This window comes from Eschrichtius robustus, chromosome 10 (assembly GCF_028021215.1).
Source record: "Eschrichtius robustus isolate mEscRob2 chromosome 10, mEscRob2.pri, whole genome shotgun sequence".
Taxonomy (NCBI): domain Eukaryota; kingdom Metazoa; phylum Chordata; class Mammalia; order Artiodactyla; family Eschrichtiidae; genus Eschrichtius; species Eschrichtius robustus.
Window position 1 is genome coordinate 14,287,631 of NC_090833.1, and position 22,076 is coordinate 14,309,706.

The following is a 22,076-nucleotide window of genomic DNA, read 5'->3' on the forward strand; positions in this document are numbered from 1 at the left end:
GTTGTGGAGCGTCCTTCAGTCGGGTCTGTCTGATGCTTCTTGGTGCCTGGATTCAGGTGAGGCATCCTTGGCAGGAGTGTCACAGGACCAGAGCTGTGTCCTCAGTGTGTCCTCTCCGACAGTACACGGCTTAGGTTTGTCCCATTACTGGCCATGCTGACTTGGGTAACTTTGTGAAGGTGGTGTCTGCATGGTGTGTTGACTATGCAGGTACTCTTTTTTCCTTTGTAATTAGTAAGTATTCGAGGGGAGGTATTTTGAGTCTTATGTAAATACGCTGATCTTCTTCAAACTTTCATCTGTTAGTTTTAGCCTCCTTTTATGTTTCTTGGGTGAATAACTCCTTACCATGATGGTTAGCAAATGGTGATTCTTCTAATTCCATTATTCCTTCTACATTTATTAGTTGTTCTATAAAGAAAAGCCCGTTCTTCTTCCCATGTACTCATTTACTCATGTCCGTGTGGACATGAATGTCTGTTTCACTCAGCGGGTTATAATCTGTTACTGTCATTATTTTGATGCTCAGTTGTCCCAGGCTTGGCCTTTTCAAACTGGCTCCTGTATCCTTTTGACAGTCCTCCATTACTTAAGCACTTCCTTATTTTCTGGTGTGACAAAATGCTGTAGACATGGATTGCTTTTGAATTTCATTGCATCAGTACTGGAACTGACCATTTCCCCTGGGATCCTTGACTCCTTCCAGCGCACAGTTGAACTTCTATCTGCTCTGTAACTCCGTAAGGTGGTGGCTGTTGTCCAGCATTTCACAGGGGGCTCCTAGTAAGTAACTTCCTGAGGCCCCAGAACGGGTAAGCGACAGAGCCAAGATGTGAACTCTAAAAAAAATTTTCACATTTGTGAAATTCACAAAATGACATCCTCACTTCATAAATGAGGAGCCTGAGCCTCACAGAGGTTTGTTGAGCTGGTTAGCTGAGGTCACGTAGCTAGTGCGTGGCAGAGATCCACCTCAGGTCTCTTTATCATCAGTCTGTTCATGGTGCCTTGAAAGCCTGGCTCACCCGACCTCTTCTATTTCAATGTAAGTCCCTTGTCCCTAAAACTTGTCAGGTTTTGGTTGATGAATTTCTTTTCTTTGTAGCAAGAACAAGCGTGGAAGGGCATTCTGTGTAGTTTTGTGAAAACAGTGACCAGCAGCTCTGAGCTGGGTTGTGGGGGGGCGGGGTGAGGGGGGAGGAAGTTCCACGAAGGGCAGTTGGGTATTGTCGGGAGTACAGCGCTCAGCTTTCTTCCTCTGTGAGTGATGGGCGGTCATTCCCCACTCCCCCTGCAGGTGGTGCCCTCTGACTGCGGCCTGATCTGGAGCCTGGCACAGGGGATCACCTTTGTTTGGATTTATAAACCAGAACTATCCACATGGGTTTGCATAATGTAAGGATGTGCGCTTTCAAAATTCTTCTCTTAATGTCAGATGCCCATTGTCGTTTTCAGGAAAAGCAACCATTAGGCTATGAAGAGCTGATTCAGGTCTTAAAGAAAGAGCAGGACATCTACACACATCTGGTAAAATCTCTGCAGGACTCAGACAGGTAAGGGTTTCTGTTTGGACATCACGCGCATGCGTAACACACGTATTTTGAGTAAATGCTGGTAGTTTCTGAGGCAGTGAAGCCTTCGCACTTTGCTTAGGAAGCTTAAAGTGCTTGGATGGCGATTGCCTTATTTAAATCAGATATACCTATTTCCTAGCAGGAATTGTCTGATTTTTTGGGCAGCAAATGTAGGATAAAAATATCATTAATACTAATTACTCAGGTTTTTATAATACTTTATTATAGATTTAGAAAGTGCCTTCGTGTGTATTATCTCTTGTAATCCTCACTGCTGTTCTGTGAGGTAACATTATTATCCCTATTTTCCATAAGTGACTCGGAGTGACTTGTGTCTTCACAGAATCGCCGAGGTGATTTGGTGCAATGAGATGTGGGGAGGAGAGCTGATTATAGGCTAGTGGTCTTGCCGCTGCCCTGCCTGTGTCCACGGGCAAGTGACACATCTGGGCCTCTCTTTGCCCAGCACTGGGTTGGCCTCAGTGATTTCTCCCGTGGAGGAGTCACCTCTGTGCACACTGGGATGGTTACAGGTGGAAGGATATGATGTCTGGGGTTCACTTCCACACTGCACAGCAGCGCAGGGAGCGGGCGGGGACACCGATGGAACAAGATTGACCACGGCTCCCTGGTTGTTGGGACAGGGGTGTGGGTAGGTGTCGGGGGGCTCATTATACTGACTTGTCTTCATGTGCTAATGTCTAAAATTTTCCATAATAAAAAGTTAAGAAAACCCACCCCTCACTGCTGCTTCTCTTCTGCCCTTCACTCCAGCCCTAACAGGGTCCTCACTGTTCCGGGGCCGGGTGTCTCCTGTCTCTGCCTTCAGCAGCTATCTGCGCCCTGCTCTGCGTCCCCCTCATCCTTGAGGATTTGCCTCAGGGGTTCCCCCTTGTCAGGAGGCCCGCTCTTTTGCTGCCCTCACCTCCCTTTGTTACTTGGCTGGTGTGGCCTGCGTCGCGGCCTGGACCGTGCGCCCCCTCAGGGCAGGGGTCCCGTCTTGCTGTCCGCATTTCCCAGTGCCTGTCACGGGGGCTGGTATGGAGTAGGCACTCGGGAGATGTTCAGTGGATGAACCCCCTCCCAACTCTTCTAAGTTTTAAGTTTTCAGGATTTTTAATCTGAAGCGAGTTTAAGGAAAATGAAAACATGCTGATGCAATTCTCTGAAAGTGAGCTTTTTCAAGAAGCCTCAGCTGCTCGTCTTTTTCACTTGGGGGAGGGGTTGAGTAGCGCCGGGAACCTCGGAGGGGGAATGGGCCCAGCGGGTTTAATTGTGCAGCTACTCCGAAGGGAGCCAGTTCTGACTCTGGGCACCGAGAGGCCCTGGGGTGGATGTGGCCGCTGTCAGGCTTCCTCAGCGTCACGGATGGCGGCTCTGAGTTTCATAGGCTCTTCCTTAGTGAATAACAAGGTGCATGGGACCAAGGTGGGTCAGGGCTGTGACTCATAGGGATGCTTAAAAGGTTTCCTGTTCACCTTCAGAGTCAAAATACATTCAGCAGCTCTGAGCTCTTGGGTAAGTCACTTTTCACCCTGAGCCTCAGGATATGTATTTGTGCAATTGAGATTGGCCTGCGTACAGACCTACCTGTTTACCTTCCTCCCTATCTACCTTCCAGGGTTGTTTGAAACGAGATGATAATGTGTGAAGTCCTAATTCTGCCTGGCACGTAGTAAGCACTCAATAAATGGTAACGTTTACTAAGACTAACAGCAATGTGAAAAGCCTCCGTATGTCTCAGTATGCCACTGTACATAAACTCAGCTTGTCGGGGGTTTTGAGTCTTAAGACCTTGCCATAGCGAGAGGGCAGAGTTGTGGGCTAAGGCCGGTGGAGCCCCCTGGGGTAACTCCAGCATTGCTCACTCTCTGGAAACTGGCAGTGCAAGCTGGATGACTCTGGAGACGTATGACGTACTTGTAACTAAAGTTGGAAAGGGGGAGCGGGGAGGGAGGAACTGACCAAGGGCAGCTGTGTGCCTGGTCCTTTCCCTTTACGATTTATTCCTCACAGTGACACTTCAACCCCATATCACAGAAGTGGAAATCTGCTCTTGGAGGTGTTGAGGGTATTTCCCAAGCTCCTACACTTAGGAGTTCTCAGAGCTCAGATCTGCGTGGCTCCTGAGCCCGGGCCCTTACTGAGACAGCGCTCATCTGGAGGACGAGGACAGTTTATACTTTGCCTGTAACTCAGGCTTTCTCAGCCTCAGCAGTGTTGGGATTTGGGGCTAGATAACTTTATGTCTTTTTGTTGAGGGTCTGTCTTGTGCATTGTAGGATGTTTAGCGACATGTCTGGCTTTTGCCACTACATGGCAGTAGCACCCTCCCTGCCCCAGTTGTGACAACCAACGATGTCTCCAGAATTGCCACATGTGCCCTGGGGGGTTTAAATCATCTCCAGATGAAAATCACGCCTGTAACTCAGGAGTAGCAGAAAGCTTGGCATATAAATATCTGCTGCATGGGAGTCATTAGAATACGTGGAAGGAAGGAGGTGATGTTTGTTGAGCGCCTCGTGTGTGTCAGGCACTGTGCTAAGCTCTTTCCCTTATAACATCTCATTTAATCCTCAAAACACTCTTGAAGGAAAGGCACTGTCCCCACTTTACGGATGCGGCTAGCAGGACTCAGGCAGTTGAGCTGACCGCCAAGGTCGTGGAGCTCGTGAGTGGTGGCACTGTGGGGGCGTGCGTCCTCCGGCTCCTCCCCCACTCCGCTCCAGAAAGAGGAAGGCTCAGGGCTGTCCTTTCTTTCTGAGCGAAGCTCCTTTTGTTCCACCGACTCCTCACACCTTGCAGAGATCGTGGAGTTGGGGAAACAGAAATGACAGACACAGGAGCAGCAGCTGTGTACTTTTCACCCTGTCAGAAGATGGAAGAGGGAGTGAAGCAGTCAGCTTTCCCCAGCCCTCACTGCAGGAGCTTCGCTAAAACAATCTCCTTTTTTTCCCCCCTGGTTAAACGTGTCTGCGGCATGACCGCATCCGAGCGAGTGCAGTGCTGTGACACCTCTGTAAGGTTTCCATCAGCCTTACAAATTGATCATTATGATTGTCTTGAAATGGAACTAGGTACAGGTTGCTGGGAGGGCCCCTTCCCTTGCAAGGAGGCTGCTTCACAGTGAACCATCTTCAAAGCAGCGAGCATAGAAGATTAGACATAATGGTTTATTTTCCTTCCAATAGATGTTGATTTACGTGTGCAGTTCGATGGATGGAGCCGGAAGAAATCGCTGGAGGATAAGTGGGGCTTGAGTCTCTGGCACACATATTTTAGAGCGATGGCTCCTAACCATTTTGGGGCTGTGGACCCCTCTCGAACAATCTGATGAAAGCTCGTGGACCCTCTCCCTAAAACAAATCCACATTTTCATACACTTTTTCCGACAGTTTCAAAGTGTTGATGGACCCTTTCAGGGAAAAATAGGTCAGACGCTGGACAGAGTGACGTATTTCTTGGTATTTAAAAAAGGAGGCTTTCTGATACGTTAAGGTGTTTTGGTAGTCTCGAAAAATGTTCACATACTTTGACCCAGTAATTGCACTGCTGGGAATCCATCTTAAGAAGCTAACCCTGAGTGTGAAACAAGGCTTTAGGTGCAGAGATTTTCATGGAAACAATATTTACGTTACTCAGGTGTCTGCTGGAGCCTCTGTTCCTCTGAGAACCGGTTCAGATCCCTGCCACGTGCACATCAGTAGGAGTCCGGAGCCCTGCTTGGTGGAACTGCGCTGCCTAGTTCAGTAGGCACTAGCCATGTGACTACATACATATAAATTAAAAAATTAAGCATTCAGTTCCTCAGCATGTAGCCACATTTCAGATGTTCAGTAGGCATGTTCGGCTAGTGGGTACCGTATTCAGCAGCGCCGATACAGAACATTTGCATCATTGGAGGAAGGTCTGTGGGACAGTCCTCCCCCCGTCAGTGCAGGTTCTGGGAGGTGTGCTTTTTCATGGCCTCCTCTGAGTTCTGGGTTGCTGGTTTCATGCAGGCTCTCTGTGCAGGTCAGCACCGTATTACACTGACCCAGACGTGATACTTGACATCACCACCCCTCCAATAAAAATCCATTCTACTCTGCATTTGTGAGTGGCCAACTTATCACTGTAGACTTCTTTTGACCCCTAAATTGATCCTTCTCTTCCTTCTATTACTGACTCTCAGTCTTCTCCTTTTCTTTTTTCTTGTGCCTCCTGCCCCTCACCTTTACCTCCAGTGCCACCTCTTTTAGGGGTGACATGACCGACATTCTCCTTGTCACCTTCTCTTCTGTGGAGAGCCTTCCTTCCATACCCAAGCCCATGCAAGGCATTATTCCAGAGAAACATTCTGGGGAATTAAATTACTTCCACCTAGCTACATCTGTAGCAAAAACTTGGAAATGACCCAAATGTCCACTAATAGGGGATGAGTTAAATGGTGGGACATTCACCCGATTTAATGTTATATATAGTCATTAAAAATGATGTATGCAAATTATTTCTGAAAATGTAGGGAAATATTTAAATGAGAAATGCACAACTTAGTATTATATGTCCAGAATTATTTCAACCTTATAGAAATACTCAGGGAAAAAGATTGGGAGGAAGTGGTCTGCCATGTGTTTTTTGGTAGTCGGGTTATGGTGACTTTTGCTTTTTTTTTAACACGTTTCTACTTTAAATGTCTTATAAACATGTATTTACTTTTATAACCAGAAAGAACCCCACAAATGACATAAAAATCAAAGGAAGGCTTGCTGGGCTTTGCATCTTAAAGCACGAGTAGGTCTGTTTTAAAATTCTGGTGTCTTGTTTTACCAAGTGTCAACAACCTGCAGGCTGAGTTGAACAGCATCTTTGCCCTGCGGAAGCGGCTGGAGCGGGATGTGCTCTCCTATCAGAACCTGCAGAAGGCCCTGGAGGAGCAGATCAGTGAAATCCGGCGGCGGGAAGGTACATGCTCCCTTGTATGTATTTCCCTTTGGTTTTCCCACTTGGAGGGCCTTGGCTGAACTTTAAGAGAGTCCTAAGACTGCAGTAGGAGACGAGGCACCCCGGGGATTTCGGCTGGGAAGCCTTTTTTGCAGTGAAGGTGTTACTGTTGCTCTCCTAGTCTGTACCTGGCTGGCTTCGGCTTGCGGAGTCGAAGGGCCCCACAGGTAGTGTTAATTCCGCAGAGGGCCTGCTGCAGGACTGCTTCCTCGCTGCCTCTGCTGTGTTCTGCATCGTTTGACTCTTCTAACTCCAGATAACCCTGGGGCCTTGCCATCCCCTTTCTCTGGTCAATGGCCGTCATCACCCTAAACACCTGGGCTTTGCCTACCACGGCAGCCACTGCAGAGAGCCCCACCGCACAGACACGTGCGGGTGAAACCGCTGTTTCCTGCTGAAGCATCGCTTTTCACACTGTCATGACCGCAAGTGGATTCAGCTAGGGAGGGTCCTGTGGTACGTGTGCTGCTGTGCTCGTGACAGCTGTATTTGGCTCCCTCCCTTGCTAGAACCTGAGCCCCGTGGTGTCTGGGTTGGCGTCTGCCTTTCCTTATCTCTAGCCTTCCTTTCCTTTCTCTTCCTTATTACTGATTGTAATTCCTGCTTACAATCAGTAATAGCAGTGGTAGGTTTGACATCTCCTGAGCGCCTGCTGTGTACCAGGCCCAGCGGCAGGCACTTAACGTCTCACCTCTGATCCTGACCGTTGTCCCATTGGATAGAGTAGGCAGTGACGTCACATTACAGGTGAAGAAACCGAGGTGGCAGTGGGGGTTGATTTACCCGGATTGGAGGCAGGACATCTTCCTTCGAAGTCTAGCTCTTTCCTCTGTACGAGGCGTATCAGCTCTTACCCACATGTGTTGAGTGAGATCATGCTTGTGGATATGCTCCGCTCAGTGAATAGCGTGACCCTTCTCTGCGCCTTTGCGCCCTGTGAGAGTGTGACCTTTGCTGCAGAGGAGGCCAGCCCTTCCGTGGGTGACCCAGGAGTCCCTCATCGTAGATCTCATAGGCGGTTTCTGTACTCCGTGTGCTCGCTCCCATGGCGGGCTCTGGGGCCGGTAAAAAACGCATCAGGCACTTTAGAGTTCTACACTTGAGGGTCACATCTAATTTTCCTGTATTTTCACCTAAACGGAATCACTCCCTCATTTAAATTGAAAATCACCATTTGCTTGTGCCACTCAGAATGGTCTCCAGGTACAGCACTGGATATGCCAATTTTAATTCAGAGTTGGCCACAGTGAAAGCCTACAGCCCACGATGAAACCATACATTGAGATACCAGCCTGTAGAGAAAGAAGAAAATTACTTTTGCTCCAAAGGTGGTGCATTAAACTCCGTGTGTGTGCTTATCTCCCTTTCCCCTGCTACCCGATTCAAAGTGCCTTAGATGGATTGCATGGGGAATTGTCTGGGAAGGATCTACTTCTGATGTTCTTTTTCTCCTCCTCCCCACTTTTTTTTTCTTTTGGTGCAGAAGAACCATTTTCGTTTCATAGTGATCAAACATCTTATCTGAGTATTTGCCTTGAAGAGCACAATCGGTTTCAAGTGGAACATTTTTCTCAAGAAGAGCTTAAGGAAAAGGTATTGACCTATTAACTTTCAGTGCTTTGTTGGTTATTTGTTGTCTCTTGGGTTCCTGATCAGAGGTGTAAGATTCTGAAAGCCCTTCTCCCCGCCTCTCTTCCGTCTCTCCCTGCCTGTCTTTTTTCCCCTTGATGTACGTTCCCTGGAGTCCCTACCCCATGTCTGATGCACGCCTTCTGAGGCTTGAGGACCCCACCCAGGCTCCATCTCCCCTGGGAAATGCTCTCTATCCTCCCGTAGAATTAACCACCTTTCCCTCGGGTCATTTTCCTCTCTTCTTGTACCTGATTGCATTGATGTCCTTCTCATACTGACCTATAATTATCTGGTTATTCTTCTGTATCCCCACTAGGCTGTGAACATCTTAAAGCGAGTGAGTGTATCTTATTTATTTCTGATTTCCCAGTGCCTGGCACACATAGTGGGAGGTAACTGATGCTTTTTGAAAGAATAAAGGTTCAGGTTTGATCAGTAAATCTTTTCTAAAACTGGAAAGGTTTTGCAATCTGTTGATCATTGGTGTGGTTAGAGTGGCTTAGTATTTCAAGGTTCTAAGCGCCATTGATAAGAATAGGAAGTGTGAGCTCAGAGGACACTGTGATTTATTATAAAATTACCATCTATGTATGACAGGTTCAGTTTCTGTCTGGGAATAACTCACATGCCGGTAGAGTAGACAGACGTGTGAAGGAGCAGTGGCAGTGTGGAGTGCAAGGGTGGCTGTAATAGGCAGAGGTGCGAGGTTTAAGGGTAGCCGAGAAGGAGAGGTTAGCTGTCGGGGGTTGGGAGGTACTCACTGGATCAGAGGAAACTTCTCAATAGAAGTGAGACCTGAAGTGGGTTTTGGAGGTTGAATAGGAGTTTATCTAGTTGGAAGGCTTTTTCAGCAGAGAGAGAGAGAGGAAAAACAGCAGGTGTAAGATGCAGAAGAAGTAAAAAGGAGAACTATAAAAATGTTGGTGTTTTGGGAGGAGTGGAAGAAGAAGCATTGAGGCATCTGTTGGTGTTTTGAAGATGAAGAAAATAGAGATGGTGATAGCTGCTGCTGGGACCGACTGTGGTTGTGTTAAGGGCAGGAGCTAGTTCCCTTTGTTGGCACTTCGTGAATGTTTGTAGAATCAGAATGTTTTCTTCTTCCCTCTATGATATAACCTCCTTGAGGTTGGGTCCGATTTGTGTTCATGTTTTGGTGCAGTGGACACCTGCTGTGTGTGGTCAGGGTGGGATTTCCCACTTTATTTGAGGGGCTAATGATTACCCCCTTACGAAGGGTTTGGAAAATCACTAGCCATTGCGATTTGAAGCTTGCAGGGAATGAAGGTGGTGTCTGCTCAGATGCTTATGTACCTGGCCTCGCAAGACCTGTGCCTTAAGGAGGAGCGCTGGACCGGGAGTCCAGGCCCGGCTCTTCCTCTGTGCGGGCAGCTGCCCCTACCCACACGACCGGGCACATTGGCTGTTGTTATATGTCACTTAATTCTCCAGGCACCCCAACTCTGGGACCTTGGGCAGTGAACTTCTTTGTTTCTCGGGCTTCTTGTTGTAAAACGGGGACAGTCATACTGCTGTCCACCTCCTCGGGATTTTTGTAAGGAACGATTGACTAAAGCTTGTGGGAGTATTTTAGCAGCCGTGAATTGCTTTATAACTGAGGACTGTTGTTACTATGGACAGTGCTAGATAGGCATAGAAAGAGGAAGGTGGATGCTGTAAAATACGCCTCTGACAAGCCTCAGAAGTTTCAGTCTTGGGGGATTTTCCTCCCCCAAGTACAAGACAGAGGTCATATTTGCTGTCATGGACAGAGTACTTAGACCGTGCCGAGGGCTGTAGTGCCCTGTGACCGTGACCACGTTCAGTTCTCACGGGAACTCATTCCACAGATGCAGAAGTGGAGACTTAGACCAGGCAGCTTGCCCAGGATCTCTTTGCCTTGAAGTGTGACGCTGGGGTTAGAATACAGAAATGCTGGTGTTTTTCTCACTGTACCCAGGGTAGCCTGAAGCCTGGAATCAGGCCACCTGACTCTCCGTGACTGTGATGCAGGACATCTTCTCCGTAGCCATGGCCCCGGGAGGTGGCAGTGTGCCCGTGGGTAGTCAGTCCTCTCCTGCTCTTATCTCCCAGGTCGGTGACCTTATCCAGCTGGTGAAGGAGCTGTACGCGGACAACCAGCACCTGAAGAAAACTATTTTTGATCTCTCCTCCATGGGTTTCCCAGGAGAGGACAGGCCTGAGTCGGTAGATCAGACGGAGGTAAGAAAGAATATTCTCGTCCTCGCGTGCTAATTACAAAGAGTAACACCCCCCCCCACACGTCTCCAGGCTGCATCTCTTCTGGGGAGGTCTCTGTTGAAATTCCCTTTGCCGTGGACGGGGTTTGAGGGCCCTCTTAGGTCAGCAGGTCTGTCGGAGCATTCCGCAAGTTTGGGTCATATCTGTGTGGACACGCTCGATGTTCTGTGATGCTTTGGACTCCAAGTCCGGCCCTGGGATCTGGGCTGTAGGTTGCACATCTGGATGGTTGGTCTGGTCTCAGGGGCCTGGAGAGTTGCCACATCACCCGCGTAACTTGGGTAGTGTAGATGCAGCCTTAATGAACCCATTACCATGGAAAAACAAACGAGAAAACGTACTTTTCATTTACTCTTTGTATTAACCCTCTAAATGCATCTTCTCACTCCCATGGCATCTGGCTTCTGGATTTGACCGGATGTGTGCAGTTTATTCCCACGTGTACCCAGGAACCCCTGCACTCTGCCGTGTACCGACGACCCGACGTTGCGTGAAGAGTCGGTGTCCCGTGAGCCCACAAATTCAGCTTCCTGACTGTGGGAGTTTCCCACTGGTGGCATTTGAAAGTCTGGAAGGGCCACGGAAGGTTAAATCTGGTGTCTGCACTAAAGAGCGTGTGGTCCCTGGGCTTTTGTACTCACTGAGGGTGTGGGCCCATTCCGTTAGCCCACCCCAGGGAAAGCGGAGGGAGACGCTTCACCCTGTGACTCTGGCTCTCTGCTCAGCGTTGTGGTGTGTTGTCTCCGATTTTCTCTGTTCTCGACCCGACCGCACAGTAGAGGGCCCTGATGTTGTGGCAGTGGGGAGGAGCTTGCCATTTCCTCCCTCTAGCCCCTACCTGGCCTGACGCTCCCCCCAGGAAGCGCCTTGCTCCATGCCTGTGTTGTGCTAGTTAGTTTCAGAAGACTGGAACTGTTCTCCTCATGAAATGCACTAGGGCCTTTTGTACTTGGATCCCCCAGAGCCTTCCTGGTTGGGGTTGTCTTGAACTCAGCCTGGCGTGCCAGGTAAACGGAGGTCTCACCGCCACACCATTTCTGGGGAAAGATTTGTCAGCCTTAAGCTGTCTCCTCCCACCTTCAAGGTGGGAAACGCTCAAAGGTGTTGATGCTGCGCTCTGGCCATCTGCTCCCTTGGAGAGAGGGAGTGTTACTGAGCTTAGTCCCCAGGGCTCCAGATAATTTTGAAAAGCAAGAATATCTGCAGTCCATTTAGGGAGAAACAAGCCTCTTGGTTTGTTTTTTCCAACGTGGCATTTTTAATAAGCAGCCCATTCGTCACCTGCTTCATTTGAGTGTCAGATGATGGCGAGTGTTTGTTCATTTGCCCTTTGAAAGAAATCTGTTCAATGTCCTATTATGTCCTTTGGAGAACAGAGGGATTTTCCTCTTGCCACCCTGAGGTCTTAATAGCAGCTGATTCAGATTGGAGTCATTTGTCAGGTTGCACATCAATTTGATGTTCCCTATGAATAGTGTCCTTCGCAGCACAGGCCCCGTCTTCCCCGGCACGCGATGGGAAGATCTGCACGGGCCGGATGGTGCTCCCACGATAATCTTGAGCTGAGGGAGGAGAGCTTGTTCGGGGTGAGGGTGGGATGGCAGCAAGGAGAGGCTGCTGTTCCCTGGGAGTGTGTGTGGCTCTCCTTGGATGAGCAACGAGGCAGAGACAAACGGGAAATGCCTCCGTGGTCCACAGCCTTTTCTGGGCAGCAGGGCTTGCGGAGTAGGGGCTGGCACTGCTCCAGTGCCCTGGGAGCCTCCAAATCAGCAAAGGAAAAAAAAAGACAGCAAATATATTTTGTATTTTTAAAATTCAGTAGTTTTTCCTCCCATATTTAATTAACCCACAACATTGCCTAAAACTTGGAAAATAAAGAAATGACCCCTAATCCTGTCACATTAAAACACAGTTGATTAACATCCTGGAGTCTTTCCTTCTCCATTTGGGTATTTGAACGTGTGCGTGCCCGCCCACAGTACATCCACAGTCCTGTTTCCTGTTTCTTTCCAGTGGCTGCTGTATTATAACCTCTTACTCCACCTTAGGGATGCCAGCTGTGCGTCACTGTTGTCGGACATGTAGATATTTCCGGTGATTCGCTATTTTAGATTACCTGATGAATGTCTTTGGACACAAATCATTTTCTGGGTTTAGGCTTTTTTTTCCTTAGACTGTGTTCCCAGATGAGTAATGACTAGGTCAAAGGTACAGACACAGATAGATATGTGTATAAAATAGGCACGTGATTTATTTTCATATTACACCCCCCTGCCTCCGCAACTTTTAATTCGACAAAGGCTATAAAGAGTAGGAGGCCCTTGATTCATTTTGGCAGCTGTGTCTTCAAAGCGGTGGCCCTGGGCTGGATTCCCTCCTGCCGGGCACACAGCGCTTACTCCCCGCATGCGGGCAGGTCACTGAAAAACCAGCCAAACCAACAAAAGGCCAAGAACAGGCATCCTTTTATTTTAAAGTACATCAAAAAAAAAAAAAAAAAAAAAAAAAAAAAAAGAAAAAATCTGGAATGAGGTTGCCCCTATTTCTTTGTATTTATTTACTGGTTATAGTTTATGTATTATAGAACGGTGTGGTTGAGAATTGACGTTCAGGAGTGATTTGAGCGGACTGCAGTCGTGGGGGGTGAGCATTGTAAGCCATGAGCTGTGTGACGTGCAGTTGTCACCCCTGGGGGATGGGATTCGCGGGCGAGCGCTCAGAAACGGTTAGTCGCTGTCATTATTTACTTATGTTGTCATTTTTAGGGGATGGTTAGAAAACTGGTTTGTTTTTTTTTTTTTTTTGGCATGGAGAGGAAACATGGATTAAGGGGCATAATTGAATTGAACTCAGATATATGTAGGGCTGTCCTTTTGAATAAGAAATAGACCTTGTGTGACTCAGAGGACAGAAGTGGTACTCAGAAGTAGAAGGTGCTTGTTAACATCTGTTATTAGCAACAGAATAAAATTTGGTTTGTCAGAAGCAGATTGAATTTCATTGAAAGGAGGAAGTTTCTAACATTTTGACTTCATAAGTTATTATGAGTTGTACCCGATTTATAAAGCCCTTGGCACCGTGCCTGGCATGTAGTAGGCACTCAATATGTAAAACACAGCTATTTTAATTTTACTTTTTTAGTAAATTAGTGGCAGAGTTGGAACTAAACCCTTTTCTGACTCTGTTCAGTGTTGTTTTAGCAACACCATAGGGCAGTGCTTCTAAAGTTTACCGTGCGTGTGAATTTCCTGGGGACCTTGTTAACGTGAAGATTCTGGCTCAGTGAGCCTGGCACGGGGCCCGGGAGTCTGCATTCCTCACAAGCTCCCGTTGCTCCAAAGACTACACTTGGAGTAGCAAGACCGGGGTAATCCCCAAAACCTGTTGGTTCCAGCTGTCATTTTGAAAAAAGTCTTGCTTCATTTGTTTGTCCTTTTAGCAGTGTTGTCTTGAGCACCGGGCACTGGTGCTAAAACTGAACACAGACACGGTCCCTGCCCCGTGGAGTCCGTGGTGCAGAGAAGCGGAGCTTGGCGAGGGCCTGGAGGAGCGCACGCGGGCCTGGAGACGGGCCCGGCCTCCTCTTCTGAGGTCAAGGGAATATCCTCCTGGAGGAAGCAGGGGGGGCGGCCTGCAAAGGTCAAGAGAGAATAGCTCAAGAGGCAGGGGGAGAACCAGGCCCGTGCACTTGTTAGGGAGCGACGCTTAGGGAGGGCGTGCTTACAGTGTCACGTACTCGGAGAAAACCAGAGAAAAACGGCTGGGAAACCGTTCGTGACCTGGGCAGTTTCAGCAGAGTGAGGGGGGCCGAGGCCACGTGGCGGCGGAGGGAGGAGCCGTGAGGGTGGGGAAGTGAAGGAAGAGCCGGCGGGCGCTTGGAGGTGTGGGGCACTTCTCCAGTTGGGGGCGGGCCCGAAACAGAGCCCCACCTGCAGTGACGCATCGGTCTCTCTGGGATCTTGCCTTTGAAAACTGATAAGTCACATGTGGCATGCGGGACATTTCTCTGTGTCCACAGCATTGAATTTCTTGATCATTGCTGGAAACTGACTTTTAATTTTAACCACGTCAGCAGAGGTAAAGAGGAATGAAGGAGAATTTTTATTTCAGTCTGTTGAGTCACGGTGTGGTTGTGGTTCTGGAAATGAAGAATAACTCGGATGCTTTTGCTGCTTCAACTGGAATGGCACGGGTTAACAGTACTGTGCTCGGCTAAACTTCAGGGGGACCCTTCTCTGATGCACAGGGTTGGGGAGGAGTGCCTCGCTGCCTCTTCCCTGATCCCAGGAGGGTTGGTTCCATCTCCTGCATTAGAAGGTCTTGGGGAGCTTTCATGCGCAGTTTCTGGAGAGCGTTGGCAGCAAAAGCCACGTTGCAGAAGGTGAGGATGGAGAGTTCTTTCAAGAAGCTTGGAGAGAGGCAGGCGGCACTCAGTGACCAGAGCTGCTGGTGAACCAGGAAGGAAAAGCGTAGTTATTTTGCTTTTTTTCAAATGAGAGCGGCTTTTCCCCAGCATTTTATTATGAAAAAATTCAAACATAGCAAAGTGAAAAGAACTTCACAGTGGACACCCATATACTCACCCCTTAGATTCTACTACTAACCGTTCCCACCAGCCATCATATCTTTTTGATAAATTTTAGTATAAATCACAAACATCAATACGCTTCCCCCTAAATACTTCAACATGTATATTTTTTCCTTCAATATGTGTTTATAGTTATTTTTTCTTTTAAGTTTAAATTTACACACGATGAAATATAGAAGTCGTAAGTCTTTGTTTGCTAAGTTTTACAAATGTATGTACCTGTGTAACCCAAACTTCTATCACGATCCCTCGCGTCCCTTCTAGTCAATTCCCACTCGTCCCCGCTCCAGCCGCTCTTCTCATTTTCTTCCACCATTAGTTTTGCCTGCACTAGACTTTCATAGAAACGGAATCATAAAGCATCTACTCTTCTGTGTGAAGCTGCCATCACTCAGCGTGTTTTTGAGATTCATCCATGTTGTTACATGAATCAATAACTTGTTCCTTTTTATTGCTAAGTAGTATTCCATTGTATAGATATATTCTAATCTCTTTATTCATTCCGCTATTGATGCACATTTGGATTGTTTCAGGTTTTGGTTATTATGATAACAGCTGATGTGAGCATTCATATACAAATCTTTGTGTGGACATACGTTTTCATTTCTCTTGATGAATACCTAGGAGGGGAATTCCTGGGTCATAGGGTTATTAGCTTTATAAGAAATTGCCAGTACTTCTTCTAAAGTAGTTTAACATTTTACACTCCCACCAACAAATTTGATTGTCCTAGTTGGTAACTTGAGCATGTTTTAATAATGAGGGAAGAAACCAACAGAGGGAGAGAAGTTCCTCATCCATATTTAGAAACTCTTATGCCTTAGGAAATACACTTACACATGTTTAGCCTGTTGAATGCTGGATAGTGTAGTAAGATTTGTAGACTCATCAGTCCTCTTTGATCCTGATGAGGATGGTTGGGTTGAATGTATTCTGATCCTGGGAAGTTTTCTATAAAAGACTTTGTGAAGTCAGTTTGCTTTGTTTTGTTTTTCTTCTTCCAAAAAAAGGGTTTCTTTTAGAAGGAAGATCAGAAAAGTTTAAGTTGGGCTGGGAAAATTATGGGGTGATTGACTAAATGTGGGAATTCATGAAATCACGGTATGGAGATAGAACCTTAGATACGTCGTATGTACAACATGCCCAGCAGGCGGCTGGGACTCAGCTCGTGCTTTAACGCTTTGGTGCAGTGGTCACTACTTCATTGGTGAGGTGAGGTTTGGTACAGTTTTTGAAACAGCGTTGGCTACCCTCCCTCTCACTTTTTATTTGGTTAATCCGGGCGTCTCATGCCTAGAATTTTCCCTCTTCCCGAGAGCTGAGATCTGGCCCTCTTGAGAACACTGTATTGTCTGTTCTGTAGAATGCAAACTGCAGAAGCTTTGGGGTTTACACTTCTTTAGAGCATTAGGGATTTACGCAGTCTTTAGAAATAACTCCCCTTCATTTTCAAAAGCATAAAGTTATTGTCAGGGAAGCTTGATACTCTACTCATTAGCGATGAGGACCTTTTTGTCAGCCAAATGGCGGTGTGGCTGAGACTGCCCATCTCAGATGTGTGACAGTCCAAAAAGAGGTTTATCCCCTGTGCTAAATAGAAGGGATGCATGAATTGGGCACACCATAAATTTCATTTACTGCCTTCTCGCTATTTGATAGTTTCAATTCCATCAATAGCTGTTTTCCAAAATCTTGTTACTTGCATATGATCTGAGAGTGAATTCAGCAATGGCAGGGATGGGAGCGGCACACCGGACAGCACAATCAGTTTCCAGCAGCTCAGGAAGGCCGTGCGAGGACAGGGGGAAATGGCTTTACTTATTTCTTGGGGAACTTGTCCTTAAATTATGCCTGATCCCAGGCAGCTGTGTGTGATTTGCCAGAACTAGCAGCTCTGACTTTGGCTAATTTTTATTTCATGGCTTTGGCATTTGTCTCTGCCTCTTTTTTTGGTTTGTTTTTTGTTCTGCATCTTTTAAAAAAGACATCACCGACTTATTCATACATATTCATGCTGCACTCATTTTTGGGTTGCATTTTCACACCATTCCATGCTCCATGTAGCTTCTGGCTAGCAAGGAGGACGAGGACTCAAGCAGAATTGGAGAGGATGACAAGAATCATTTGCTGAGTGGCGAGTGTCTGGAGCAGAGGAACAAGGTAGGAACATCTGCCCCTCTCTGTGCCCAAGCCCGCCTCCGGTCTGGAACGAGTCCGACGGGTTTTCTGTTCCTTCCATCTGTGTGGAGTGCCTGCCGTGTGCCAGCGGGGAGCAAATAGAGGAGGTCTCTTCCTTTTCGGAAGTTACAGACGGGGCGGTAGAGCCAGTCATGAACCAGGAAAACAAACATATAGTTGCAAATAAAAACGAGGCTGTTACACGAGAGTCGCAGGCATTGGACACTGGACCTGGGCAGCTCTTTAGAGCTCTGACCCAATGCATTCATTTTATGCATTGGAACTGAGGCCTAGGAGGGGAGATGGTTTATCTGGGGCTCAGAGTAAATCAGTGACAGAGTTGGGACCAGAGCCCTTGTCTCTGGACTGCTGTGAACTCCCAGATCATCTGCGTGCAGTATAAGGAGCCACTGATAGAACCGGACTTTCCTCCTCTGGGTCCATCTGCAGTCTCCTGATCTGAAACCCAGCTTAGTGTCATCTGGGCGTTGTTGAGAATTTCGCTCCAGGCACACTGATGCTGAACATTTTGAGCAAATATTCTCCAGGGTTGAAAGAACCGTAAAGACTGGGATGTGGTGGGAGACAGTAGGCTGCAGATTGGGCGTTTGTGGCCTTCAGGGTGTTCAGGTTCGTGGAGTCTTGAATGAGAGATCATTCTCATGAGCGTTTTGGAGAGCAAAGCAGTTAAAAGTGGGGGCTCCGGAATCAGGTCTGATTTTGAGTCTTGGTCACGATCTCTGTGACCTTGGGTTAACCCTTGCTTAACCCCCAAGTCCGAGTTTCCCCATCAGTGAAGAAAATAACACTGCTTCTTGGTTAGGACTGTTGTGATATTTAAGCAGAAGGTACGTACTAAGTGCTCAGTAAATGGTAGCAATTGCTCTTTTTATTATTATATTCTAGACTTTTCCTTCTGTGGAGGTTGCTTATTTAGGTGGATTTAATAGCTAGATTGGTGGCAAACAAGACCCTATAAATGACCCCTCATCTGTGTGGGTCTTGTCTTCCGTTTAAAAATCTTTATCATTTTACACATGTGGAGAGAGGGGTGTGATGGCCAGTGTGTATATCACCAGCAGTAATGAAGTCAAGAGGAGTTATTTATAGACTGGTAGAAGAAATTTACAGCTTTGGAAAGCGGGAGAAAGAATGCTAATTGCAGCACCTCAAGACAAGCCCAGCACAGGCTTTAACTAGATGTTTCCTTGGTACCACTCCTCTGGGACCCTCAGTGACCCAAGAAGGTGGATCTGTAAAGAACACGTCTCCATGGGAATTAGGAACTCTCCACCGTCCTGATGAGACAAATCAAAGTCACAGTAATTAGGATGTGTCTGTAAAGAGGTTGGCTTTCTGATATATAATGAGGAGGATACACTGCCAGAAGCATATAATAAATGTCCGAAGCATTGTTAATGGCAGTTAACAACGTTCCGGACCCTTCTTAGAAAGAATTTACAGGCAGTAGGCCGTGGGCTGGGGGAACACAGCTGTAGCGGGTAAGACACTGTGCCAGGGACTTAAGTGGGCCAGCCATCTCATTTTGTTCTCGTAGCCACCATGGGAGGTGGCGTTACTGTGCCCAGTTTACGGATGAGGAAACTGAGGGTGAGAGGAAGTGACATAAACATCTCCGTGCCGTCAGATGAGCGTGTGTGGACCGCGTGCACCCTCCCTCTCCCCTTTCATTTTCTCTCGGGTTTACTTGCCCTCACTCATCACTGTTTGTCTCCATCCTTTCTCTCTTTTCCACGTAACCCCCTTTCCCTCCTTTGTAGTCCATTATCTGACCACATGCTTTGATTTGCAGATTATGGAGGACAATTCCAAAGGGGGCTGCAAAAATGGATATTTAAGGCACACAGATTCCAGTATTTTAGACTCCGACGGAGCCCACAAATCCGGCTGCCCCGGAGACCAGAGTCTGGAAGAAGGCGAGCTCCTGAGCCTGCTTGCCCCGCTCTTCAGCGAGAAGGCCTTGTGGTTGCTGGAATGCAGGTAGACATGGGGCCCAGGCACTGCAGTTGTCTCTGGTTTGAGGGGAGAACAAACTCATTTCGCTAAACGGATTTAGATGGTGGTGCTGTGTAATTTACCTGGGAGAGCTCCCGAAATGGCTTGGAAGGAATCTTGCCAGTCGTGCAATTAAGTAATTAGGCTGCCTGCTCCGTGGCTGCGAGGGGACCGCATTCAGCAAAGCCGCATGCAAGACCAGCATAAAGAGGAGAGAGAAAGCTTCCTTCAGAATTGTTCCTGGGAGCCCGGAAAGGGCTGCCTGGCTGTCAGCGCGAGGAATCAGCCCTCCCGAAGTCCCTTCCAGTTTCTACAACGGCTTAAAAAACTGCCATTGTGCTTGTGACTCTGCTGTTTCATGTTGAGCTTGAATTACAATTCCCTTCTCATTATATCTGCCGGGAGTCTTTCCTATGTGAGGAAACACTACAGGGTGTTTTCCTTAAAACAAAAAAGGAGAAATATTCAGTACATTTGTGTTTTTAAAATTAGTCCTTTAGGAGCAGATTTCCCTTCTTTCCCGTTCTTTCCAGGCCACGGTAGCAGCTGCTCTGGGCTTTGGAGCCAGAGGGAGCTGTGCTTGCTTTCCTCTCTCAGTGCCTCCGTTTCTCTGACCACTTCTTGGGGTTGCTGTGAGGAGTGGAAAAAATGCTGTTCAAGGAGAATGGCTGGCATGTGGCGTGTGTTCAGTGAAACCTTTCGTTCTCCTCCAGCACAGACAGAGAAAGGGAACTGGTACCACCACCCAGGACGGCTAGCCGGAGCCTAGTGGTTCTCATGTCCTTGGTGGGCTCAGCCTCGTAGACATTTCTTCAGCTGAAAAAGGATGGTGGTGTCCTGTGAGCTCCGGGAGGCTACCCTCCCCAGCCCCTGACATCTGCTTAACGTTTTTCTAGCATGAGTCCTCATGCTAGGGGGACACGCCCAGCGGCTGTTCTGGTATATTATCACAGGGAGTTGGGTGACCATAATGACACTTGAGAAATGGAGGATTTCCTCAGCATCAGGGGCTCCTGTGTTAAGAGTTAAAAGACGCGCCTCGCTCTCTCTGAGGACCACCTAGGAATGCACTTGGGTGATGTGACCTGGGAAGGTACAATGGACTGTGTTGGGAGTGCAGGGAATTGGGGCCCACGTGCTCCCTCCTGGCAGGGAGGAGCTTTTCAGCCCCAAATCATTGTTGTCATGCCAGCACGTGGCCTCAGAGCTTCCAGTCTTTCAGTAGAAGCCCCAAAATTTGTCTGCTCAATCTCCTGATTTTTGAAAATTTAGACTTCATTACAGTTTTAAAGAAAGCGCTTCACGGGCCGACACTCTGCAGGCAAGCTTGGGACATCAGCCATTCAGTTACCTGTTCCCTTGTAGGTGTCTGTTCCATCGGCTTCCAGGCCATTGTGGGCCAGTTCTAGTGTTAGAAAAGACTTTCTTAAATGCTGGCCGGGGTCTGCTGCCCTGATCCTGCTCTGCGTGCAGCTGCCTCTCACGGTGCACCACTGAGCCCCAGGACGGCAGGGTCACGGCTCCGAGGGCCCTCCTGAAGGCCCAGCTGTGGTCTTTTAAAAAGACCGCTTGGGTAACTAGGATTCTCATTGGCCAGGGAAACACTAATTTTCTGCCCAGAACGTCTCTCCAGGAGTTCGGTGTTTTGATTCCCCCAAAAAAGCAGGGTATTAGAGTCAGACAGACCTGTGCTCCGGTCCAGCTGTACCGTTTAGACCTTGTGACTTATCTCCCCATCTTGGTTTCCTCACCTGTAAAGTGGGGGGTGATGACACTTAATCGACCCTGTAGGGGGTCTTGTGGGGATGAAATGAAATAATGTGTGTACATATGGATCCAGGTTGGTATTAAGTGGGGCTTTGGTGATATTACTGCTTAAAATGTGCCTGGCCAGTTACTCCTACCCTTTCCCGTTACCCTCGGGTAAGATTCATACCATATGCAAGATACGTCGGCCAGCCCGTGATTCAGGCCTCTGTGTTCATTGTTGAGCCCGTGTCTGATACCCTGGTGTGGAGTGCGATAGGCTTGGGCCCGAGACATAGGCCTCTGAGCTCTTCCATCCTCTAGCTATCCACCCTGGGGCCTAACAGGCTAGCAGAGTAGCTGGGCCCCAGGAGTAAATCTGATTCAACTTACCCATCCACTGGGATGGAATAAGGAAGCAACTTAGCCTTATTAGCTGTCTTGCATTTGACCAAGCCGAGCACTCGTTCACCGGGGATGGAGTGAAGGGTCAGCTCGTGGAGGACGGCCTGGCTGGCCCTGCTCTCCCATGGTCTTCACCATGTGTGTGGTTCCCAACCCTCTCTTCATGTGCTTCTGGTTCGTTTGCCCCATTCCCTAGCGGACATGGTTTAGGATTTATTGCCTAAGTGTTTCAGTCTTTGTAGCTGAACTTAGGTGTGACATTTGAAAAAGTCTAAAAGTGGAGCCCTTGGGGATTTTTTTTTTTCCAAGGCTAGTATTACATTCTTGAGCCGTACCTAGTAGAAGTAGAGAAGCTAACTCTCCTAAAGAACCTGGGTCTGCTCTTCTGGGCCTGGTGAAGGGACAGGTAAGGGACCACCAGAGCGTGGAGCTGGCGAGGGGTCTGAGGAAGGTAGCAGAGAAAGAGCCAAGGAGACTTGGGTGTGCGGGCTGCAGCGGGGAGGACGCGGCTAGTGCTTGCAGGCGGGTCCTGTGTTACAGAGGGACTGGGTCTGTGGGCTTCGGACAGAAACCCAGGGTCCTCCTTGACCCTCCCCTTTCCTTCACCTCCCAAACCCAAGTCCTGACCCTTTACCTCCTAAAGGCGCTTCTCCCATCCCTGTCTCCTCCTCTCCACTCCTCGCTTCCGTCACACT

General features: G+C 48.1%; 1 protein-coding gene across 6 annotated transcripts in view; it reads left to right on the plus strand.

Annotated features, from left to right (window-relative positions):
- CDK5RAP2 (CDK5 regulatory subunit associated protein 2) overlaps positions 1 to 22,076 on the plus strand; it is a 182,187-nt gene that overhangs the window by 93,345 nt on the left and 66,766 nt on the right. For all 6 annotated transcript variants that reach the window (XM_068552134.1, XM_068552136.1, XM_068552135.1 and 3 more), the window contains 6 exons: positions 1,456 to 1,553; positions 6,388 to 6,518; positions 8,041 to 8,150; positions 10,281 to 10,409; positions 17,101 to 17,196; positions 19,028 to 19,215. In XM_068552134.1, coding sequence (XP_068408235.1) covers positions 1,456 to 1,553; positions 6,388 to 6,518; positions 8,041 to 8,150; positions 10,281 to 10,409; positions 17,101 to 17,196; positions 19,028 to 19,215 — 752 coding nt within the window. The remainder of the gene's footprint in view (positions 1 to 1,455; positions 1,554 to 6,387; positions 6,519 to 8,040; positions 8,151 to 10,280; positions 10,410 to 17,100; positions 17,197 to 19,027; positions 19,216 to 22,076) is intronic.